Genomic DNA, 19187 nt, shown 5'->3' with positions numbered 1-19187 from the left:
AAACACGTATTTTTGGTCTGGATCACGTCAGCCTCTTCAGGCAGGGCCTCACTGATCGGAGGAGTGATCCCATAGCAGTTGGACGCTGCTGAGCTTTGCTCTTGCTCTTAACAGCTGAACTGAAAAGTGACATTAGCATGTTAGTGCATTAGTCTTGCTACACACTTGACATGAAGTATACAGCCTTCAACTGCACCAAGAAACCTTGACTAAAACTGAAATAAGACATGTCAGTTAAGTACGTTACTCCCATGATAAGGCATGTTTCAATACCAGTTAAAACCAATATCAAAAATCACATGTTAGAGCAGATTGAAGACTGCATTTTAGACGACCTGCGCCGAGCTTCAACCTTTAAAAATGCAAGAAAACACGACTCAAGTACTTACAGAGACATAGTACAGATAATTAAGGAGGGCACTTGTGAGTTTGTTTCGACTGTGCAAGTAGCTTCTGATCCTCTCTGTAACTAAAGGCTGACTGAGCTGAGTCAAGGGCTGAAGCTCTTATAAACTCTGGTCAGGTTTTGGAACGCGCGCCGACCCATTATGCCGGCACAATGTCAGGGGCGGATCCAGACTTTTTTAATTGGGGTGGCCCATCTGGGGCACTGACTTATGCAGGGGTGGCATGAAGTGTGTGTCCACACGCACGAGAATGAATAGCATTTAATTAACCCTTTCTTCTAAGCGTAATTATTTAAGGACTGAAAAAGATGTATTACCAGAGTAACAATTTAAAGCACTAAAGGAAACGTGCCACATTGAAATACAAAGAAAGCTACTAGCAGCCTGTTGCAACACCAAATAGTTGATTTTAACATAAGTCCCACCTCTGACAAGGCCAATCCTAGTTTATGATTTTAGGGTGGCACTTGGGGTGGCTAATTAGATTTCAAGGGGGGCCCAGGCCACCCCTCTGGATCCGCCCCTGCCAAGGGCTGGGATATACGGACAACAGTGCAAAAACAAACCACTGCTGCAAAGTGTATCTTCTGTTGGCTAGTGAGTTCTGTTTATCTAATTGTTTATTGACTGAATCTACTGAGCTCTGAGAACCCGAGGTTGGTCAGTGTTTACACCTCTAACATAAGCTTTAGACTTTCAGGAGGAAGTTGTCTGACTTGGGCCAGGGGAACGGTCACAGCGGGGTACAAATTTTGACGTCAGTGCCTGGGAGATTTACAAGGGCTACAACCAGGATTGTGACTGTGGGGATGGCAAAGACACAGCAGGGACAAAAGAGGAACAAGAGGGATGTCAGCTATCAGTCAGCGCCAAACTCTGGAGGCCTTAGCGGTGGTTTCCTGAGTGGTGCAGGATGAGCAAGGCAAGAAAACCACATTGCTTCTGCATTCCCTGGTGTCAAACTGACCTCCTTCGTTTCTTTCAAAATCTACTTCCCCTTAGCATCCCCTACCGGCCTGGAGCACTTTTGTTATGATGACTTAATATGCATATTTTTTCTGTTGCACATCTGGGATTGTGTTTTGTTTTCTTTTTTACTTTGAATCGTTCATGTAGTTGCAGTGTGTTTAATGGTAATATGTTTAATTTGGCTTTCAGCTGCCTGTTTGTCATTTGCTGCACATTTTTGTTGTTGTATGTACAATGGACTTTTGTATCTTAGATAAGGCATCATTTAACAACTGTAACGACTGTTTCTTGTTATGAAAATCTTTTGGGCTGATATTTTTTCTTGTCAGCCATCATAAAGCGGTCATGTGCAGAACTGCTTTGTCTTTTTAGTTTATTCGTCTATTTTCTCTCAAACTCTCTCTTTCAAGCATTCTGAGTGCAAAAATCTGAAGCTAAATGATTGAGAGATGTGTGACAGTTGCGCACCATACATTAATTGTAATTTAGAATTTTAGAATATTGATTTATTTACTATTTTATTCAATTTTTAATTTTTCTTACAGGTTTTATTTGTCCTCTATAACATGGCACTGCAGGGCCACCATACTGAGTTCAAATACCGTCATGTCACAATTTGGATTACCTGATTAGCGTGTAAGTGTGGAAATCCATGTATGGATGTTGTAACGGTTCTTACAATCTTGAAATATAGGAGTCGATGAATTATTTTTACACCTTCTTTCAATATTACAACTCTTGCAAGATTGAAGCCCGTAAATAGCAAGATACGTCCTACTTCTTGTTGCTCTAACGACGGGCGTCAACGAAATTTCCAGGCAGCTTTCATTTGTACAGAGATCCGTGAAAGCAGCATCCGGAGCAAATGAATTGAGGGCTGAGAAGGACGATGAAAACAAAAATGGACATCGATCGAAAATAGCCAAGTAAGACTGCAAATGCATTGACTCACGCAAAAGCATGAATACGGCTGTATTTTATTGGCAATGCTTTCAACAAAGATGAATATATATTCACAAAAAAGACTGACGTTACGAGCAACGACTGCTAGTTCGGTAGCTTAGTTAGCCTCAGCAGCTTAGAAACGTATGCTAGCGTTATTAGCTGTGTGTAACATTAACGCTACAACATTGGCCACTAAGAAAAGCATCATTATAAATATAAGTTAGCAATCGCTGGTTTAATGAGTGTTAAACGAACGAGTGTAACGCTTGCTTCCTTGCTCTTGATCCGCTACATCTCTCGGTCAGCTGTTGTTGTTATTGCTCTGATAGCCTCTATAATCAAACAGCAGCCATTATTTTATCTCGAGGCACAGATGTGTAGTCATTTTGTTATCAATGATAAGCAACAAACAATATATCTGCGCTCGTGGTACCGTTAATGTAGCCAACAATGGTTCTAACAGTAGTACATATATTGTATTTAATTCGGTCATGGGTTGTATTTTCTGTAACAGCCTCAGGTTGTCGCTGTTATGTGTTGACTCGTATCCAAGGAGGTCAATCAGATTGCGTCTTCATTTAAAGCTATCTCTAAGTTTATCTTCCATTAGTTAGATGGAAGTTACTTGTCTTTCCTTTAGTTGTATGTATGAAGACCTTTATTATTATTATTAGATCAGGGGTTCTCAAACTTTGTGGAGCCAGGGATCCCTTACAGGGGAGAACATTTTCCAAGGACCCCCTCATAATCATAACACCGATTAAGCATATGCTTACTACCATTTGCACTCCTAGATGCCATTGGAACTTCTCAAGCTAAATCGGCTACTTCAGACGTTATGTTTCATAGTGATAAACAGAAAAACATGAGCATTTTAATCATGTTAATACCACTTAAATACTTTGGACTCAACTTGACAGCATTTGTACTTTTCAAGTAATTGAACTTAAAAGCTTTCAGGAAATTAACAGCAGCAGGAACAATTCATTATGACCTGAGTGAGTTGAGTGATTCATGATAGAATGACTTTATGTGTCACAATCGTATCCGTTTCTATTGGTCCAAAGCTAACGTGGGTGGTAGGAGTAATGGACACAATATGCTTGTTTAATTGGCGCAAATGGTCCTCATCTGTAGACATGCAGTTTTTTATGATACTGCACAATTTTATAATTTATTATCAATTTCTTAAAATGATTTTGCGGACCCCACTTTGAGAACCACTGGTTTAGACATACTCTTGTTTTTATACTACCATCGAATTTAAGGTATTACTACAAAATGCAATGCCTCATATCTAAACAGGAATAATGGCTACTCGAAACCAGAAATTAGTGTTTACTCGTCACTGTACCTTTTACTGTTAGATCAGTCACGCAGTGTCTCTTTGTTTCATGCAGTAATATGTACAACAGTATCTAAATGTCTGATGGCAACCATTATGCAAAACAGTGTGTAAAGTTCGTTTGGTCAGCTCATCAGTTTTTATAGGACATAGTTTAAAGCACAGGCACAGCTGTGGTAGGCGTATAGTTTTTGTTTACAAGCACTTCCACTTCCTTAAAGTTGGAACTCTATCACAGCCATCATAAACAGTTGACAAACTTCCTGATGCATCTTCTGAGAAATGTCTCCCATGCAAGAATGAGCACTGTTTTGTTTGTTTGATCCCTGTTCTACTTTAGTGTAAGTTCAATTGTGTTTGTCTTATTTTGTAACAGGCTGTCTGTGTCAGACCTCTGACAGGCTTTACAAAGAACCTGAGGGAAGAAAAGTGAGGGGACAGAACCATGGAGGCTCGCTTTGGTAATACTGTGTTCAGCTCCAAGTTTGACTCAGGAAACCTGGCCCGTGTGGAGAAGGTGGAGAAGGGCAGCTCCAGCCCTCCTGGCGATGTCGCTCCAAATGGGAGTGCGCCCTCAGGGTCAAACATTACCCCGGACTATGAGTTCAACGTGTGGACGCAGCCAGACTGCGCCGGCACAGAGCATGAGAATGGAAACAGGTAAAAGGATTCACATGAGAGGACATGAACATGGCTTATTTGGGCATACATGTGCTGCCAACTTAACACTGACTTACATAACTTTTAACATCATGGTGTTTCAGATCATGGTTTTACTTCAGTGTGCGGGGCGCAGCACCAGGAAAGCTCCTGAAGATCAATGTGATGAACATGAACAACCAGAGGAAACTCTACAGCCAGGGCATGGCTCCCCTTGTACGCACTTTACCTGGCAAGAACCGGTGGGAAAGGGTCCGAGACCGACCCACATCTGAGGTATATACGCGCATTCAGAGGCTGTGAGGGAGAGGATTTGCATATGACGAGCCAGCGAGGCAGAGAGCCGTGGCTCTGGCTCCCTGTCAGCTATTTATATCGCTCTAAAAATATATTTCTTCCTTCTGTCAATGTCAAGATTGTAGATAACCAGTTCATCCTGTCATTCACTCACCGGCTGTTGGAGGTGCGAGGGGCCACCACCTACTTCTCCTTCTGCTTCCCTTTCTCTTACACCGAGTGCCAGGAGATGCTGCAGCAGTTTGACAAGAGCTACCCCAATGCTGCTCAACTCAGTCCCAGCAGGTAAACACGACCCACACACACACACTGAGTTATTACCTTAATCTGCCGTTTCTATGCGTGCCCTTCTAATTTGAACTTTTTTCCAACCTCCATCCGGACTCATCAGTGCCCCAGGTACCGTGTATTACCACAGGGAGTTGCTGTGCGACTCTCTCGATGGCAACAGGGTGGACCTGCTCACTGTGACCAACTGCAGCGGCATGCAGGAGGAGAGAGAACCACGTCTGCCTAAGCTGTTTCCTGACACCAACACTCCAAGGCCACACCGCTTCCCCGGCAAAAGGGTATCACTGAGTCATACATCAGCACATTCACATTATTCAACTTTAATTACTTTAATAAATGACAGCACTCAAGGCTGATGCTGATGTTGACTCACCAAAAAATGACTCAACACTGAGGCTAACTCCTGGTTCTTGTGTGTCTGCAGGTGTTTTTCCTCAGCAGTCGAGTGCACCCCGGGGAGACGCCCTCTTCCTTTGTGTTTAACGGTTTCCTCAACTTTATCCTGAGAAGAGATGACCCTCGCGCTCACGTGCTTCGAAACATGTTCGTGTTCAAACTCATTCCCATGCTCAACCCAGACGGGGTTGTTCGTGGGCACTACAGGTAAGGAACACACATGAAGCCAAATGGATCCACCACTTTTTCACAATGCTAGTTTGCTTATCTTATCATTTGGCTCAGACTAAAGCAGGCAGAGCTAGAGTTTTTTGAATGGGTGGATCTGCATTGTTGTTTTTGTAATGGCTTTAGTAAGTAAACAGATTACACAGAAAAATTATAGAGAAGCATTACTTATTATTGCAAGTGTGTAGTGTGGTGACTTCTGTGTAATTGTTATAGCATTGAAACTTATGAAGACTTCTTTTTGGGAAACACTGTACACAAGGCCAAACACTTTTATTTATTTTTTTTCAAGGAGAAATCTAGCTGAGGAAATCAGGTTTCTCTCAATCCCGGATCCCAACGGGCGTGTAACCAGCAGTTAGTGATAAACGACTTCCAGTCAAGCCTTCCTTTTCCACGTGCTGCTTTGTTATTTACTTTAATTAACAGGTCTTACCTTAGTCAAAATTTCAACATCATGATGCATATTAGTAAAACGTAAAAATGAAGCTTTGTCAGGTCTGTCGTCAAGAGGAGAAGAAAACTACTTTTAAAAGGCTCGTTTGTTGAACGGAGGTCGGATCAATCTGATGCATTCGAGGAAGTCGTGGAAAGCTGAACGGTTTTTCGTGACAAGGCGAAAAGGGATAGGGAGTTGAATTTTAGATCTAGTGCAGATTGTTAGCTGTTAGCATGCAGATGTCTGTTTAGAGAGATTAATAAGAAGCTAAATCATCATCAGATAGACGCTGGTGAGAGCCGGGATGTTATTACGGCGCATTATGTTACGTGATTGGTCAATATTACTTGTTTACTCTACATTTCTATGTAGAATCTGTAATTAGAGATTAGGTTTCTCTCAGCGCCTCCTCCAGTTACCGAACCTGGTTTTCTAGTGTACATGATACAAAGAAACCAGGTTACTACAGATAGCCAGCTCTTACCTATGTGAACAGAAGGGCCAGGTCAGATGTCTCATGTTGACCCTCTTAGCAGATTCAGGTTAAACCCGTGACACAGGTTTGTATGAGGAGTAGCACTAACAGTGACATGTGGTGGCCCGACACTTTACTAAGACAGATACGGTTGTTGTTCTTTCTGTAGTATGTCACCTGTCAGCATGTCTTGATGTATTTCCAAAACTAAAAGAATTATGTCTAATTGTAGTTGTGCGGTACAGACTTAACACACGTTTTTGAAAAGCAAAATATTCTAATTTATAATCCATGTATGTTCAAATCATCAGCGTGATCTGACGATTACCTTCTTATTAATCTCTATAAACCTATAAACAGACATCTGCAGCATGTTCAGCGAACACTCTCTTCTAGATCTAAAATTCAACTTGAGATAAATTCCCTTGACGCTGTGTCATGAAAGCTGTTCGGCGTTCAGATTTCCCGACTTCCTCGAATGCATCAGATAGATATGACCTCCGTTCAACAAACAAGCATGTTAAAAGTAGTTTTCTTCTCCTCTTGAGGACAGACCTGACAAAGCTTCATTTTTACTTTTTACAAAACTGCATCATGATGTAGAAATTTTGGCAAAGGTAAGACCCGCTAATTAAAGTAAATCACAAGAAAAAGTGTTTCTATTTCTTTAAACATGCGGCATGCGCAAAAGGAAGCCTTGACTGGAAGTCGTTTATCGCTAACCGCTGGTTACATGCCCGACATGAGAGGCTGTATTTTCGTCAGACTGTAGCCGATGGGATCTGAGATTGATCAAAATGTAACAGGTTCCTGGTTCCTCCTTTGATGATTCACACTCTGACCAAGTTCCAGATGTAACTGGTTTGTAGGTTTTTTCCACGATCCTGCTGACAAAAGCCACTGAAAACACAACTTCCTTGTTGGAAGTTATAAATATAAAATTTGCAATTATTTGCATTTGTATGATCTTTGTCTTTATCTATGAAAACACCCTCACATAGAAAATGTGGGGGAAAGCCATGAAATGATACTAAATACAGCACAATTTGACATCAATTCTGAACCCTAGTTGTAGAAATGTTTCTCATGACTCTGCTGTGTTTTGTTAACAATGTCAAAGTGCTGTTTTTTAGTAAGTAGTAACCTGTCTCTCTTCTCTTGCAGGACTGATTCCAGGGGTGTGAACTTGAACAGGCAATACCTGAACCCCAGCCCTGAGCTGCACCCTTCCATCTATGCAGCTAAAACACTGCTGCTCTACCACCACACACACAACCGCCTGCACAACACGCAGTCCAGCTCTCACTGTACCAACCCCCCAAACACACGGACCCCTCCCCTTAACATCAAACCCACCAATCAGCATCAACCTCCTCCTTTCACTGCCCTTGAAGTCAGCTTGAACCAACGTAACGCTGAGAAGGACACAAATCCCGCCCTGCCTGATGTTCCCATGGTGACCGAGGAGAACGGTTGGGACAGCACCGAGATGGGGAAGGGGGACGAGAACAGCTTGTCGAGCTCCTCGGAGACTGTAGCGCCCGTTAATGTGGAGGTAACGATACCAGAGGAGGAGGAGGAGGAGGAACAGGAAACAATTCCACCGCAGGAAGGGGGCGTGGCTTACTATGTGGACTTGCATGGCCACGCCTCTAAGCGTGGATGCTTCATGTATGGAAATAGCCTTCCAGATGAGAGCCAGCAGGTAAACATTTTTTTAATCACATGACTTTGAGTTCGTTGTTTTAACATCAATTTTTCTTTATAGTAAGAAAAAAAACTTTTTACAATCGTGTCTTTGACATATTTGTTTATCCCCCTACGGCAGCGAAAACAATTAGGGTGCTAATACTTGTTACATGTAAGCTCCTGTCCTCTCTCTGCAGGTAGAGAACATGCTGTATCCGAGGCTGATCGCAGTGAACTCTGCCCACTTTGACTTCCTGGGCTGTAACTTCTCAGAGAAAAACATGTACGCACGCGACAAGAGAGACGGCCAGTCTAAAGAAGGCAGTGGCAGGGTGGCCATGCACAAGGCCATCGGGCTGCTACACAGGTCAGATGTTCATAAAACTTCAACAGTTGATGTTCCGAATAGTCGGCTCAAATAAAATCCCCCCAAAATAAATAAAGTAATAAATAAAATAAATTTCTAAAAATGTATTTGTAAATGTGTTTTGAGTTTTGAGAGCCAAAATAAGTTTTAATAGAAGGACGAAATATCAAACTCTTGCCTGGCTTTCACTTATTACCGTAATATCCAGAATATAAGTTGCACCAGAATAATAACACCCAGTCTGTTTATGTGGGTATCCCAAAGGAAAAACAGTTATTTCAACACTATTTCAATTTATTTTAATTCAAAACACAAACAAATAATTGCCTACAATCTGTTTTTGCCATGTCGAGTTTGCAATCCTGCTAGCTACTGGTGCTGTAGCTAGCAGCCTACGTTAACGTTGATTGTTGTGAGGGTAGCGGCTTCACTGGCGGTCATGACTTTGCAATTCTGTGACAGCGCATGTCTGGGACGAAGCGTTAGCTAGCTTATAGCATCTGGGTAAAATACGGTAACAAAATAAAATACCTCTCCCTTTCATACTGGTATATTGGTCGCACCGGTATACAGGACACAACACACTTTTTAGATGAAAAAAATAATGGATTAAAAGCGTGTCTCATACACAGAATTTTATGGTACTTGGAAAAACATGCTGTAAAAACTGAATATATAGTTTTGACCACTTCTTTGTCTTCGTATCCCCACCAGCTACACTTTGGAGTGCAACTACAACACAGGAAAAACCATGAACACCATCCCGCCTGCTTGCCATGACAACGGACGGGCAACCCCGCCTCCACCTCCGTCGTTCCCTCCAAAGTACACTCCAGAAATCTTTGAACAGGTAGGAAAATGAGAGCCGCTTCTGTGCAAGCATTCCTTCTCATCTAGAGAGGAATGGGATTCTTTGTTGAGAAACCTTAAACACATACTGACATATTGGCTTCCTGTCATCGGCTGATGACATTTAGTACTTAACAAAACCCAATCCTTAAATTAAGTTTACCCTAAGAAATACGAAATACTGGAAGTAAAACAGATGATGTTGTGCACCAGGTTGGTCGTGCGGTGGCGGTCTCAGCCCTGGACATGGCAGAATGTAACCCCTGGCCTCGGCTGGTGCTGTCTGAGCACAGCTGCCTGACGAACCTTCGAGCTTGGATCCTCAAACACGTCCGCAACACCAAAGGCCTGAACACCCACACCAACGCTCATCCTCCACTAAGAATACACCACAACGGCAGCAGGGCGTCGCCGCCAAAGAGCTTCAACAAGTGAGTTCACACGCACATCTCGTTAAGTCATGCGTATCAATCAGGTCACTGGTCTCTGTCTGTTTTTTATTTACAGCTGTCTGTCGGGATCAGCGTCAGAGAACACCCTCAGTCGCGTTCGCTGCAACAGCCACAGCAGCAGCAGCCAGACGCCCTCCCCGAAGATGCACAACTCCCCGAGCTTCACCTTCGGCTGCCCCCCACCCCGAACTCACACACAGCACAACAGCACGCACACAAGCGGACGTGGAGGCAACAAGACACTCGGGCCGGTCAGGGGTAAGTCGATCTCTCAACCATCTGCTTGTTGCTGGCGGGCAGTTTCTCTCACCTTTCCCTGTGTCTACCTCCACTGCTTTCCTTTTGCCTCAGAGTATATTTTTATCTCTTCCTGTTGGTGGAGTTGTTAAAAACACTGATGGCAGGTTGATGTGACAATGTCTGTGTGATTGTTGGCTACAGGTGTGTCATAATTTGCTCCAGGTTGTGGATAAGCTTTATTAAAGAGAGATGAACAAATTGATTCTTGGATGTGTGTGGCCTGGAACGTCAGCATGACCTTTGCTTGACCTTAGCATGACCCCACCTGCTGCTGTCTGTGTGTTTGTTTTTGTCACCTTTTAGGATTCATTTTACCCTGAGCATGAAACCACATGAGCCGCATACTGACATCATTTCAATTTAGACCTAAATTTTGTCTTGCCAATTGGCTTCCTTCGAGGATCAGAACGTCTTGTTTGTCTCAGTACGTGGCTCTTGTGAAAGGTTGCCTCAGCAGGTAGCCACTCTTTAGAGTAGTTCTGATACCGATACCAGCATCTTAAATCAATCAGATGCTGCTAAAATGTGTTATCATGTATCACAAGTACGCCAGTCAATCAACCAATCTGAATTTATAAACGGTTCCAAAAATGTCTTCTCCAAAAACAGCAGCCTACACAGCAGGGTTGTCAACATTTTCAATACTTGGATACTTTTTTCGATACCACGTGTTTAAAACGATACAACCTCCCTTATTTTTATGTCCGAAAGTCACCGAAGCTCTAAAAAAACAACCACAGATCTACAGTCAGATTTTCAACCCAAAGCTGTTGCGAGCAAAACAGAAAAAGCAGTTGTGGTCGAGCGACATAGACAGTAAAGGGAAGAAAGCGAGCGCCGTTTATGAAAACAAAGGGGTGAAACAGAAAAATAAAAAATAAGGCTTTACAGCGGTTACGCCCAAAACCACAAACAAACACCTCCGCACAACCCTGCAGGAAGGTACAGGACTGTCTGCAGCTGAAGTCACACTTCATCCCGCCGACTGTGTATGTGTACGTCTGCTCCGCCCTCCGTCGTCTGCAGCTCTTATGCTGCTCACACTTACAGGTCGGCAAATACCGACACCTTGTAAAGTCCTTTTGGCGTGTAATAAAGATGCAAAAGTTACGTTAGCGCCTGTTGCAGACGCTGTCACCTGGTCTCTACGTTTTCGTTTTGTCCCGACCTGCAGACAATTATTGACACCCAGAAACGTCCCAAACAATGCTGATACAACACAACTAAACACTTCCTGTTTATGTTTAGGATTGATAATTGAGAGGGGATGCTTTATTTTAAAACAGTCTAAGCAATAGCCGATCAAATAATATTAGATATACACTTTCTAAACATTAAATCCTGCTCATTAAGCCTTTAATTACTGTAAACACTTTGTCCAATGAGCTGGTATGTGTTCAGTGACTTTTTTCTGTAGCATTAGTGTGTGCAGGAGAAAAATAAAAACAAGGAGATTATCCAAACTTTGGTAACAAACAGTCCTTTTTTTGTTGCCGTGGTATCGAATATGTTTTACTAGTATCATATCAAAGTTCAAAATTCTGGTATCGTGACAACCCTACTACACTAGCACTGTTTTAGAAAAGATAATGACCTGAACCGGGAAAAAACAAAATAAAGCAGTTTTATATAAGTTTCTCCAATGCTCTTCTGCGTACACAGGACGTCTAGAGGGGCTGCTAGCCGAGCTGCTGCTTATGTTAGCTCTGTTAGGTATCAGCTAATAAACAAGTCTCAGGTCTCAAGTCACAAAGTGATCAGGACATCTCTGGCACGTCTGTGTATGCACACAAACCCTGCATGTCTTTGAGTTGGTTTGTGTGTGTGTGTGTGTCTCCCTCTCTATAGACCCTAAGCCTCAGGAGAAAAGACGCCCCCCCCACCACCGCTCCATCCTACGGTCTCCCAGCAACAGCCACGCACCCTCCCGCCCCCCACACTCACCCCCTTCCTCGTCCTCGTCCTCGTCTTCCTCAGTGTGTGCAGCGGGCTCCTGTCCCCTCCCGGCCTCCGTCAGTATGACAGGTCTGTACTCCCTCCAGTCCCCCAGCCTCTCCACCCTGCTCCCCTCCCTGCAGGCTCTGCCCCGCCCCGGGCTGCTCTCCAAACTGAGCCCCCTGCTGCTGCAGGGCCTGCCGCCGGCCACCAACGCTCCAACTGGGCCCAGCCAGGACTGAATCTAAGCTAACCTGTTGGAGCTTGAGTTTAAGTGTGTGTGGGTGGAACTAAGTGAGTGTGAGCTCTAAAAATGGAGTGGTGCTCTAAGTTATATCAACAGACTGTCACTATTTGATCCGGGGTGATTGTGTGTGCGCGTGTGTGTGTCTGAAACATCTTTGGTGCTAGCTCTTTTAAATCTCCCTAAAGTATTGTTGTTTTTTCTCCTGCACATAAAGTATCTGTGAAATATCATGTATCTACAGTACTAGCACCTCAAATAATACACTGGAGATGTTTGACTATGACTGACACGTGTTACAAAAATGGTTTTAGTTTTTATACTTACCTTGAATTAAAGTGGTAATCTCGAAGATCTCAGTTTTGTTCTATTTGGCGATAAACGGTAATCGCGTTGATGTTAGCACGCGCCAATGGCCTTTTGGAGGACGGCTGTATTTATCAAATGACCACGTCATTGGTTAGTAGAACTACGGAACGTATCACTTGACCAAATTGTCTCTCTGACTCATCCACTGAACGAGTACGGTCCTTGTGAGCAATACGAATCTTGAAGCTGAACTTAATTTGAAGATCCAGATCACTGCAGTGACCGATAACTGCCATTTCTACTTCCCAGAAATCCAGACAGTGTCGCATGTGTGACGTCAACCGTTGGCTCCCTTTGTAAGCAGCCGCTTAGCTCCGCCTACCCTCTCTGGCAGACCAACCACTGCTGGCTGATGGAAAACGCGTCACTAACTGGGTGCTGCTTGTGATTTTTTCCGCAGAAGTCGTCACAGACACCCCGTCTGTAATACTGCAAATGCAATTTGTTTACATGAAAATCTTCGAGATTATCACTTTAAGCGGACTGGTTAGTGTGGGACTGTTTTGGGAACATTGCTTTGCTACATAATGTCCATTGTCCCCACAGGCCTGCAAAATATACAGTAGATATTTGCAGTAATATTGGAAATATTATAATGATGGATTACCTTACATTGAGTAGCTCTTGTAAAGTGTGTACAAGTAATAAGCTAAGAAGAATAACCATGTGACTGTGCTGATACTTTTGTTATAGCCAGGGCTGCTGCTTATTTTTACAGTTATGTTTTAAAGAAGAAGCTCTCGTATGAGTGGGGTGCTCCATGTTGCACTTTCATTTTGAGTTATTTATTGGTTTTATTTATGTGAGAGAAATTGAGTTTGCAGAATTCGTCTGAACACGGTGTGGCTGCTGTTACTGTGAAATCCTCTCATGCTTTAGGATGTGTTTTTTTAAAGTGTTTGTTAAGAGTTGGACGGAACGTTATGTGCGCTCCATTTGTTTTGTAGAGACTGAAAAATCCATTTCAAAGGACTGTGGTTTCATTCTTGTCTGTTAGTCATGCCTTTAGTAAAGACACCGATCATTCCAGTGTAGGTCCAGTTTCAGTATGACATTATATTCACAGTTCAGCTCACTGCCAGAAACCTCATGTGCGTCATCACTGCTTTCATCAGTAGATAGTGAAACTGTTACCGGTTTTGTCGGTGAAAAGGGTTGCTTTACGGAGTTCATGGAAACATGTTGTTTGTGCTGCGTTTGAGCAGTTTGACACTAAAATAGAAAGTGTGTTTTTTGATAATATTCCACTGTCGATGTTGGTGTTAAAAAAGTTATTACATGTTTCATCAAATTGGTGAAGAAAACATTGATTATTATTTATTAAAGCATTTGTGTTATATCGTGTAACATAAGGTGTGCAGCGGGCTGTCGATGGTAAAAGTTAATATTCTTGGTGGTTAGCAGAGGTGAGACATCATCTCGTCGTCTTGGTCTGTGTGTAACCCTCACATATAAGTTGGGTAATTTTAGTATCTTGTTCGGTGTGCTGTCATCCGAGTACTAGATGATGGTCTGTGTTTTGAGGATCAGGAGACGTTAGAGAGGTTAAGATGCCTTCAGATGACTCGCTGTAGCTATCACCCGTTTCAGTGCCGTGCAGCTGTGTAGTTGTGGTGTGCCTTTGCTCTGCTGTGTGTTGTCGTGAGCAGGAGGTTTCGGAGGCTCTGCTTATTTTATTTGTCCAGAACTGAAATTAATCTAATATTGTGATGTAGTAGGTCATCTTCCTGCCATTTGCTTTGCCCTTAATTTGGAGAAACTTGCCTTGTAAAGGTTCAATGAAGGTTCATTTACATATAATTTAGTGGCTTTTTGGGTACACAGGCCTGAACACTGTATGATTCAACAAGTACTGAATAACTGCAGATAATGTTAAAAATGAAGGGGCAGATGTAGGGCTTTTCACAAAAGAAAAAGCTTCATTTTTAGCGGTATAAAACATAAACTAATGCCATTGGTTCTCTCGCAGCACCGTCCCCTCTTACATTAAAGCTGGATCATCGGTATGAGAGATAAATCTATGTTCTTCGAGAACAAATGTGATGGTCAGTTTGAGCACCAGTAACATCAAAGTCTTACTCGATGCTCCTTAACGTCACTCAGACGATGTTTTCATGTCGCCTCTGCCCGCTGCGTTCAGGAGCTTTCACTTTGGATCAGCGCCCTGCAACATGAGGGGGAGTGTACTGTTCAGCTTTCTCACTGTGAACTTTGATTTCCTGTTTTCTAGTTGCTCCTGTCCTAAAGCTTATATATTCATCTCCATCCAAAGGAATAAAACACTGTATGCATAGTCACGTTCTCACTAGGTCTTCTTATGAGAACTGTGCCGTCTCCTTCAATGTGGTGCTAACCTTCTATACCAGACTACAGTGTCTGTCTGTGTAACGAATATCACCTTCTTGAATGTGCTGCTGTCTTTTACCGCCTCTCTGTTTAACCTCTGGAATAAAAACTATCCCTTTGTGAAGCAACTCCTGTGTGTGTTTCCTCTGCTCTCTCTTCCCTTTTGTGTGTGTGTAACATTCATTGTTCAGCTTCCATGTATAGAATAGTTGGTCACAAACGGGTCAAACCTGCTTGAAGGTTAGGTTGGAGAACGCTGCTGTCTAAAACCACTGATGTATTGTGTGTAAGTAACTCCAGGATACAGGTGGTGTGACTCATCCACCACCCACTGTGTCTCCTTTCCCTTGCTTTTATTCATGTCCCTTCGTCTGGTCAACAGGCCTCAGCTGCCCAGACTTTCAGGCCGGTGGACCCAGTTCACCTGCTTGGTCCAGATTGCCTTTCCCCATGCGTGCCGGGCGTGTGGGGAGAGGGTGTCGAGCTCTCACGGTCACTCATAACCCCACAGAGGCTCCCCCAGAGGTGAAATTCTCTTTTTCCTAAAATATACATTTTCTTTTTCACTCGGTTTATGAAGTATCACTTTAATGTCTCCATCTGCCACAGGCTGCTAAAGACTTGGGGCCTGAACACATCCTGTCCTCCGTCAAATTTAGCAAGTGAGTCCGTTTTGTTGATTTATCTGGAAATCTCAGGGAATATTTGCAAACTGAAGAAGAGATGACACAAGGATTGGAGTTATATTATTAACCTCTTTTTTTGCCTGCACAGGTGTGAGCTGCAACCTCATATGAGCCGCATCCCCATCAGGAGGGTGGGGTCAACTGAAACCCCTCCCACACATGACAGTAAAACATCCCCCACCAGTATTAACCCAGTCTCGCCAGGAGATAAGGACAAGTCAGCCACCATGAAGGTCTGGAAGCTGCTTAAACCCGGCCTCCATCGACACCTGTCACTGTCAGGCATGTATACTACACATACACGAGAGGCTGTGCTATTAGCTCTGTTTGACCCAGAGAGAATTATCTGGAAAAGATGGAATCAGTCGTATGTGACATGTATCGTTTTGCTAATTTTTCATCTAGCAAGAGGTCAGTTTTAAGTGAATATTTTGTGTTTTATTACATAAACTTTTCACTTATCCTGTTAAATATTTCTACATCCACTTAATGGGTTGCCATAAATATTGGTACGGGCATTCATGTCCCCATCAGGATTGTAATGTCTTCATCTAGCATCATCAATGGGACAAAATTAACAAGTTTCGTTGACCAAATACTTCAAAACTAAAGTCTTTCCCATCAGCCCTAGTAGTACTTTGTGTTGAGGGGCCAGTTGGCCGATTGTCAACCTCAGTCCTATCATGCTATTATGAATTGAATTGAGTTGTGCCTTTGGAGGACGCTATCCGCTTCTCCAATGGGCCCTGGAAAACCTCCGCCAGACCATGTAAAACGTGCCATCTAGCGGAGGCCAGGGAGCTCGCTAAACTACACTTCCTCAATCTAGGACGCCCGCCTCCGATGTCATGTCTCGTTCAAAATCGTCAGGTTTGAAATGTAGACTGCAGACCCAACAGTATATTCTCATCACATGCGCCATTAAACACCTCTAGCATGTAGCCTAATTGTTTACATATTTTAGCAAACTATCAAAAGTCAAAGGCATTATTTTTAATCCTTTACGAATATTCAACTGAAAAACACAAACATCACAAAGAACGTGCGATAAATAACCACATATGTGATCAATTCAATATTCCTGTCACCGCCTATGCTCGCTTTGTTTACATGCCCTTTTTCTTTTGTTCAAACTTAATACTTTATATATAGTATATATAGTATATTTAATACTTTTTCAAAATACGAACACGTGTTTACATTTAGTGGGAGGCTGGGCAATCACGTTTGTATACGTCACCAAGTTAACTATGAACTCTGGGTAAGTACCAAAGTAATGTCTGCAGATATGTGGAGTCACGTAAAGTCTGCATCAGAGCCTACACACACTTGGTGATTTGACAGTGGGGCAGCACAAAGTACTCACACACTTAACGGGAACATGCCTCAAAGTGTGTGAGTGTGGAGACTGGGATTTGGCCATAGTCTTGTTGAATGGAGGGAGCTACCAAGCTGTGATAACAGGGACCTGCACATGGCATCATACCTTAACTTTTTTCAGTGATACAGGAAAACATCTTTTAAATTGAAAATCACCAGACTGCAACATTTCATGAATTTTTAAACTACTACTCCCCATTTCCATAATCCATTTGGCTTTGATATTCTGACATTAGATATTTCCCCTGGTTCCATCATTTCCAAACGCTGCATGACATTGGTTTTTGAGTTCCATTTTACAGTATGTAAACTGCTCTTATACACAGCTCCCTTCAATACAACTGTTTCCCTCTTCAGGTGTATCGGGGAAGGAGGCTGCCGTACAGTTGGCCTCTAAAGCACTAAAGAAGAAGAGCACAGAGCGGAGCTTCAACTGCAAAGGAAATACTATTATAGAAACCTCACCAGAGAAGGATGAGACTCTGCAACAGGTGAACACGCAGATTCACACACACACAAGCACATGGTGCCATGTCAAATAGCATTAATGTTTATGTAGAGAAACACATTTTGAAAATGAATGAATCATATTACTAAAACCTGACCAGGCTGTATGATGTTGTTTTAAAGGATGAGGAGACTCCAGTGATGCCTCTGCCTGAGACTGTGAACATGTGTGAGACAGTGACCCTGTGTGGAGAAGCCTAGGAGCTGCACAGAAGAGCGGACACGTGTGTTCATGTCTGTATTTGCTGTATGTGGGCCCAAATAACCATATTGTGATGGAGACCTTTTGAAAATACGAAACAGGAGGATTAGTTTGGGGGATCTTAATGTGCAATACTTGATTTTTAACATTATTTATTCAGATTTAAAGGAGGATACATGGTGTTTTCAACCAGTGCAGTTACACATGTTCAGACCTACAGTCGGAGCTGTCCAGTACAACCATTGAGCAGCTTTACTGGAGCAGCTGGAGGCTAAGTGCCTTGCTTAGTGACACCACAGCAGCGGCTGTATTATGGGAGAGATTTAACCTTCCAACTGATCAAGAGTCCCTCAACTTGAAATAAACATTTCAGCTAACATCATCATACCGTACATATCTGTTTTTGTAATTTTGGTCCTTTCCTTTTGACGGATGTTTAATGCACTCTGACCAATGCACTGATACGTATTTTTACAGTCAGCCACTTACACCGATTCAACAAATGGTTGATTCTCACTTCGACTGACGAGCACAGCAGCACCTTTTATAACCTCCTGATTTCCACTTAAAGTTTAGACACAAACATGTGAGTGATGTGTTTTATTCAACTATTCCAGAAAGTGTTTGTGCTTTTCATGTTTGTTAAAGGTATTCACCTCCCATTGGACTTTTTATTGTTTGCTTTACACTGAAAAAAGAAATTGAGCTATGAAATTGTAAAAACTACACAATTATTTAACACACCTAAACTATTACTGATGCAGCCAGTTGTTTTTTAGAATGCTCATAATGAATGGAGATCACCTGTGTGAGCCATGTGATTGTGAAGGACTCACTAGCTTCAACCAGGAAGCTGCGGACATTCATTTTCCAAACTTACCTAAAGACAGTTAATTGTGTGGCTGAAAAACGCATCCAAAGTTTAGAAAGAGCTAAAATATAGACATTAAATTGTTGCCAGAAGTGCACCTAAGACATGAATTGACTTAAATTAATAAAAAAATTTGTCTCAATAGTCTTGTTATATCTACAGTGATTCAAAGTAAAAAAACACAACAGGTCCAAAGGGAGGAAAATACTTTTATACGCACCATGTCTGTAATTGATATTTTTCCTTTCACATTCCTGTAGAGATTTTGTTCCACAGCACATCAATATGGGAACATATCCTTTATTACTATAAACTGTGTATTCATGATATAAATAATTTGTGTAAGGCGAGCTGTGTTTTTAAATGTAACAAGCATATCTTAAACGCAGTAACAACTAGACTGACTTTATCAACTTAATTATACTGTGACTGGTATAATACTGTGTTGGAACTTGAAACAAACTTGAAGTATAAATAAATTATCTTGAAAAAAATGTGTTTGTTACATTTTATAATTAAATAACTCAATAAGAGTTAC

At 42.4% G+C, this 19187-nt stretch overlaps 1 protein-coding gene across 1 annotated transcript; it reads left to right on the top strand.

Annotated features, from left to right (window-relative positions):
* The first annotated feature begins 2205 nt into the window (after nucleotides 1-2205).
* On the top strand, nucleotides 2206-19112 carry agbl5 (AGBL carboxypeptidase 5). The gene is made up of 17 exons (XM_069657213.1): nucleotides 2206-2302; nucleotides 4043-4326; nucleotides 4431-4602; nucleotides 4742-4908; nucleotides 5015-5192; nucleotides 5339-5517; nucleotides 7617-8157; nucleotides 8339-8508; nucleotides 9223-9358; nucleotides 9571-9788; nucleotides 9865-10067; nucleotides 11958-12134; nucleotides 15386-15528; nucleotides 15613-15665; nucleotides 15778-15971; nucleotides 17427-17560; nucleotides 17700-19112. The coding sequence occupies exons 2-17, from the start codon at nucleotides 4112-4114 to the stop codon at nucleotides 17775-17777; spliced, it is 2958 nt and encodes a 985-aa protein (XP_069513314.1). The 5' UTR covers nucleotides 2206-2302; nucleotides 4043-4111; the 3' UTR covers nucleotides 17778-19112.
* Nucleotides 19113-19187: the final 75 nt, after the last annotated feature.

Source organism: Semicossyphus pulcher, unplaced genomic scaffold, assembly GCF_022749685.1.
Source record: "Semicossyphus pulcher isolate SPU_LCO1_2020_fin unplaced genomic scaffold, fSemPul1.0.p SCAF_11, whole genome shotgun sequence".
Classification (NCBI taxonomy): Eukaryota; Metazoa; Chordata; class Actinopteri; order Labriformes; family Labridae; genus Semicossyphus; species Semicossyphus pulcher.
Note: the sequence above shows the minus strand (reverse complement) of the source record. Positions and strands in the feature narration are given on the sequence as shown.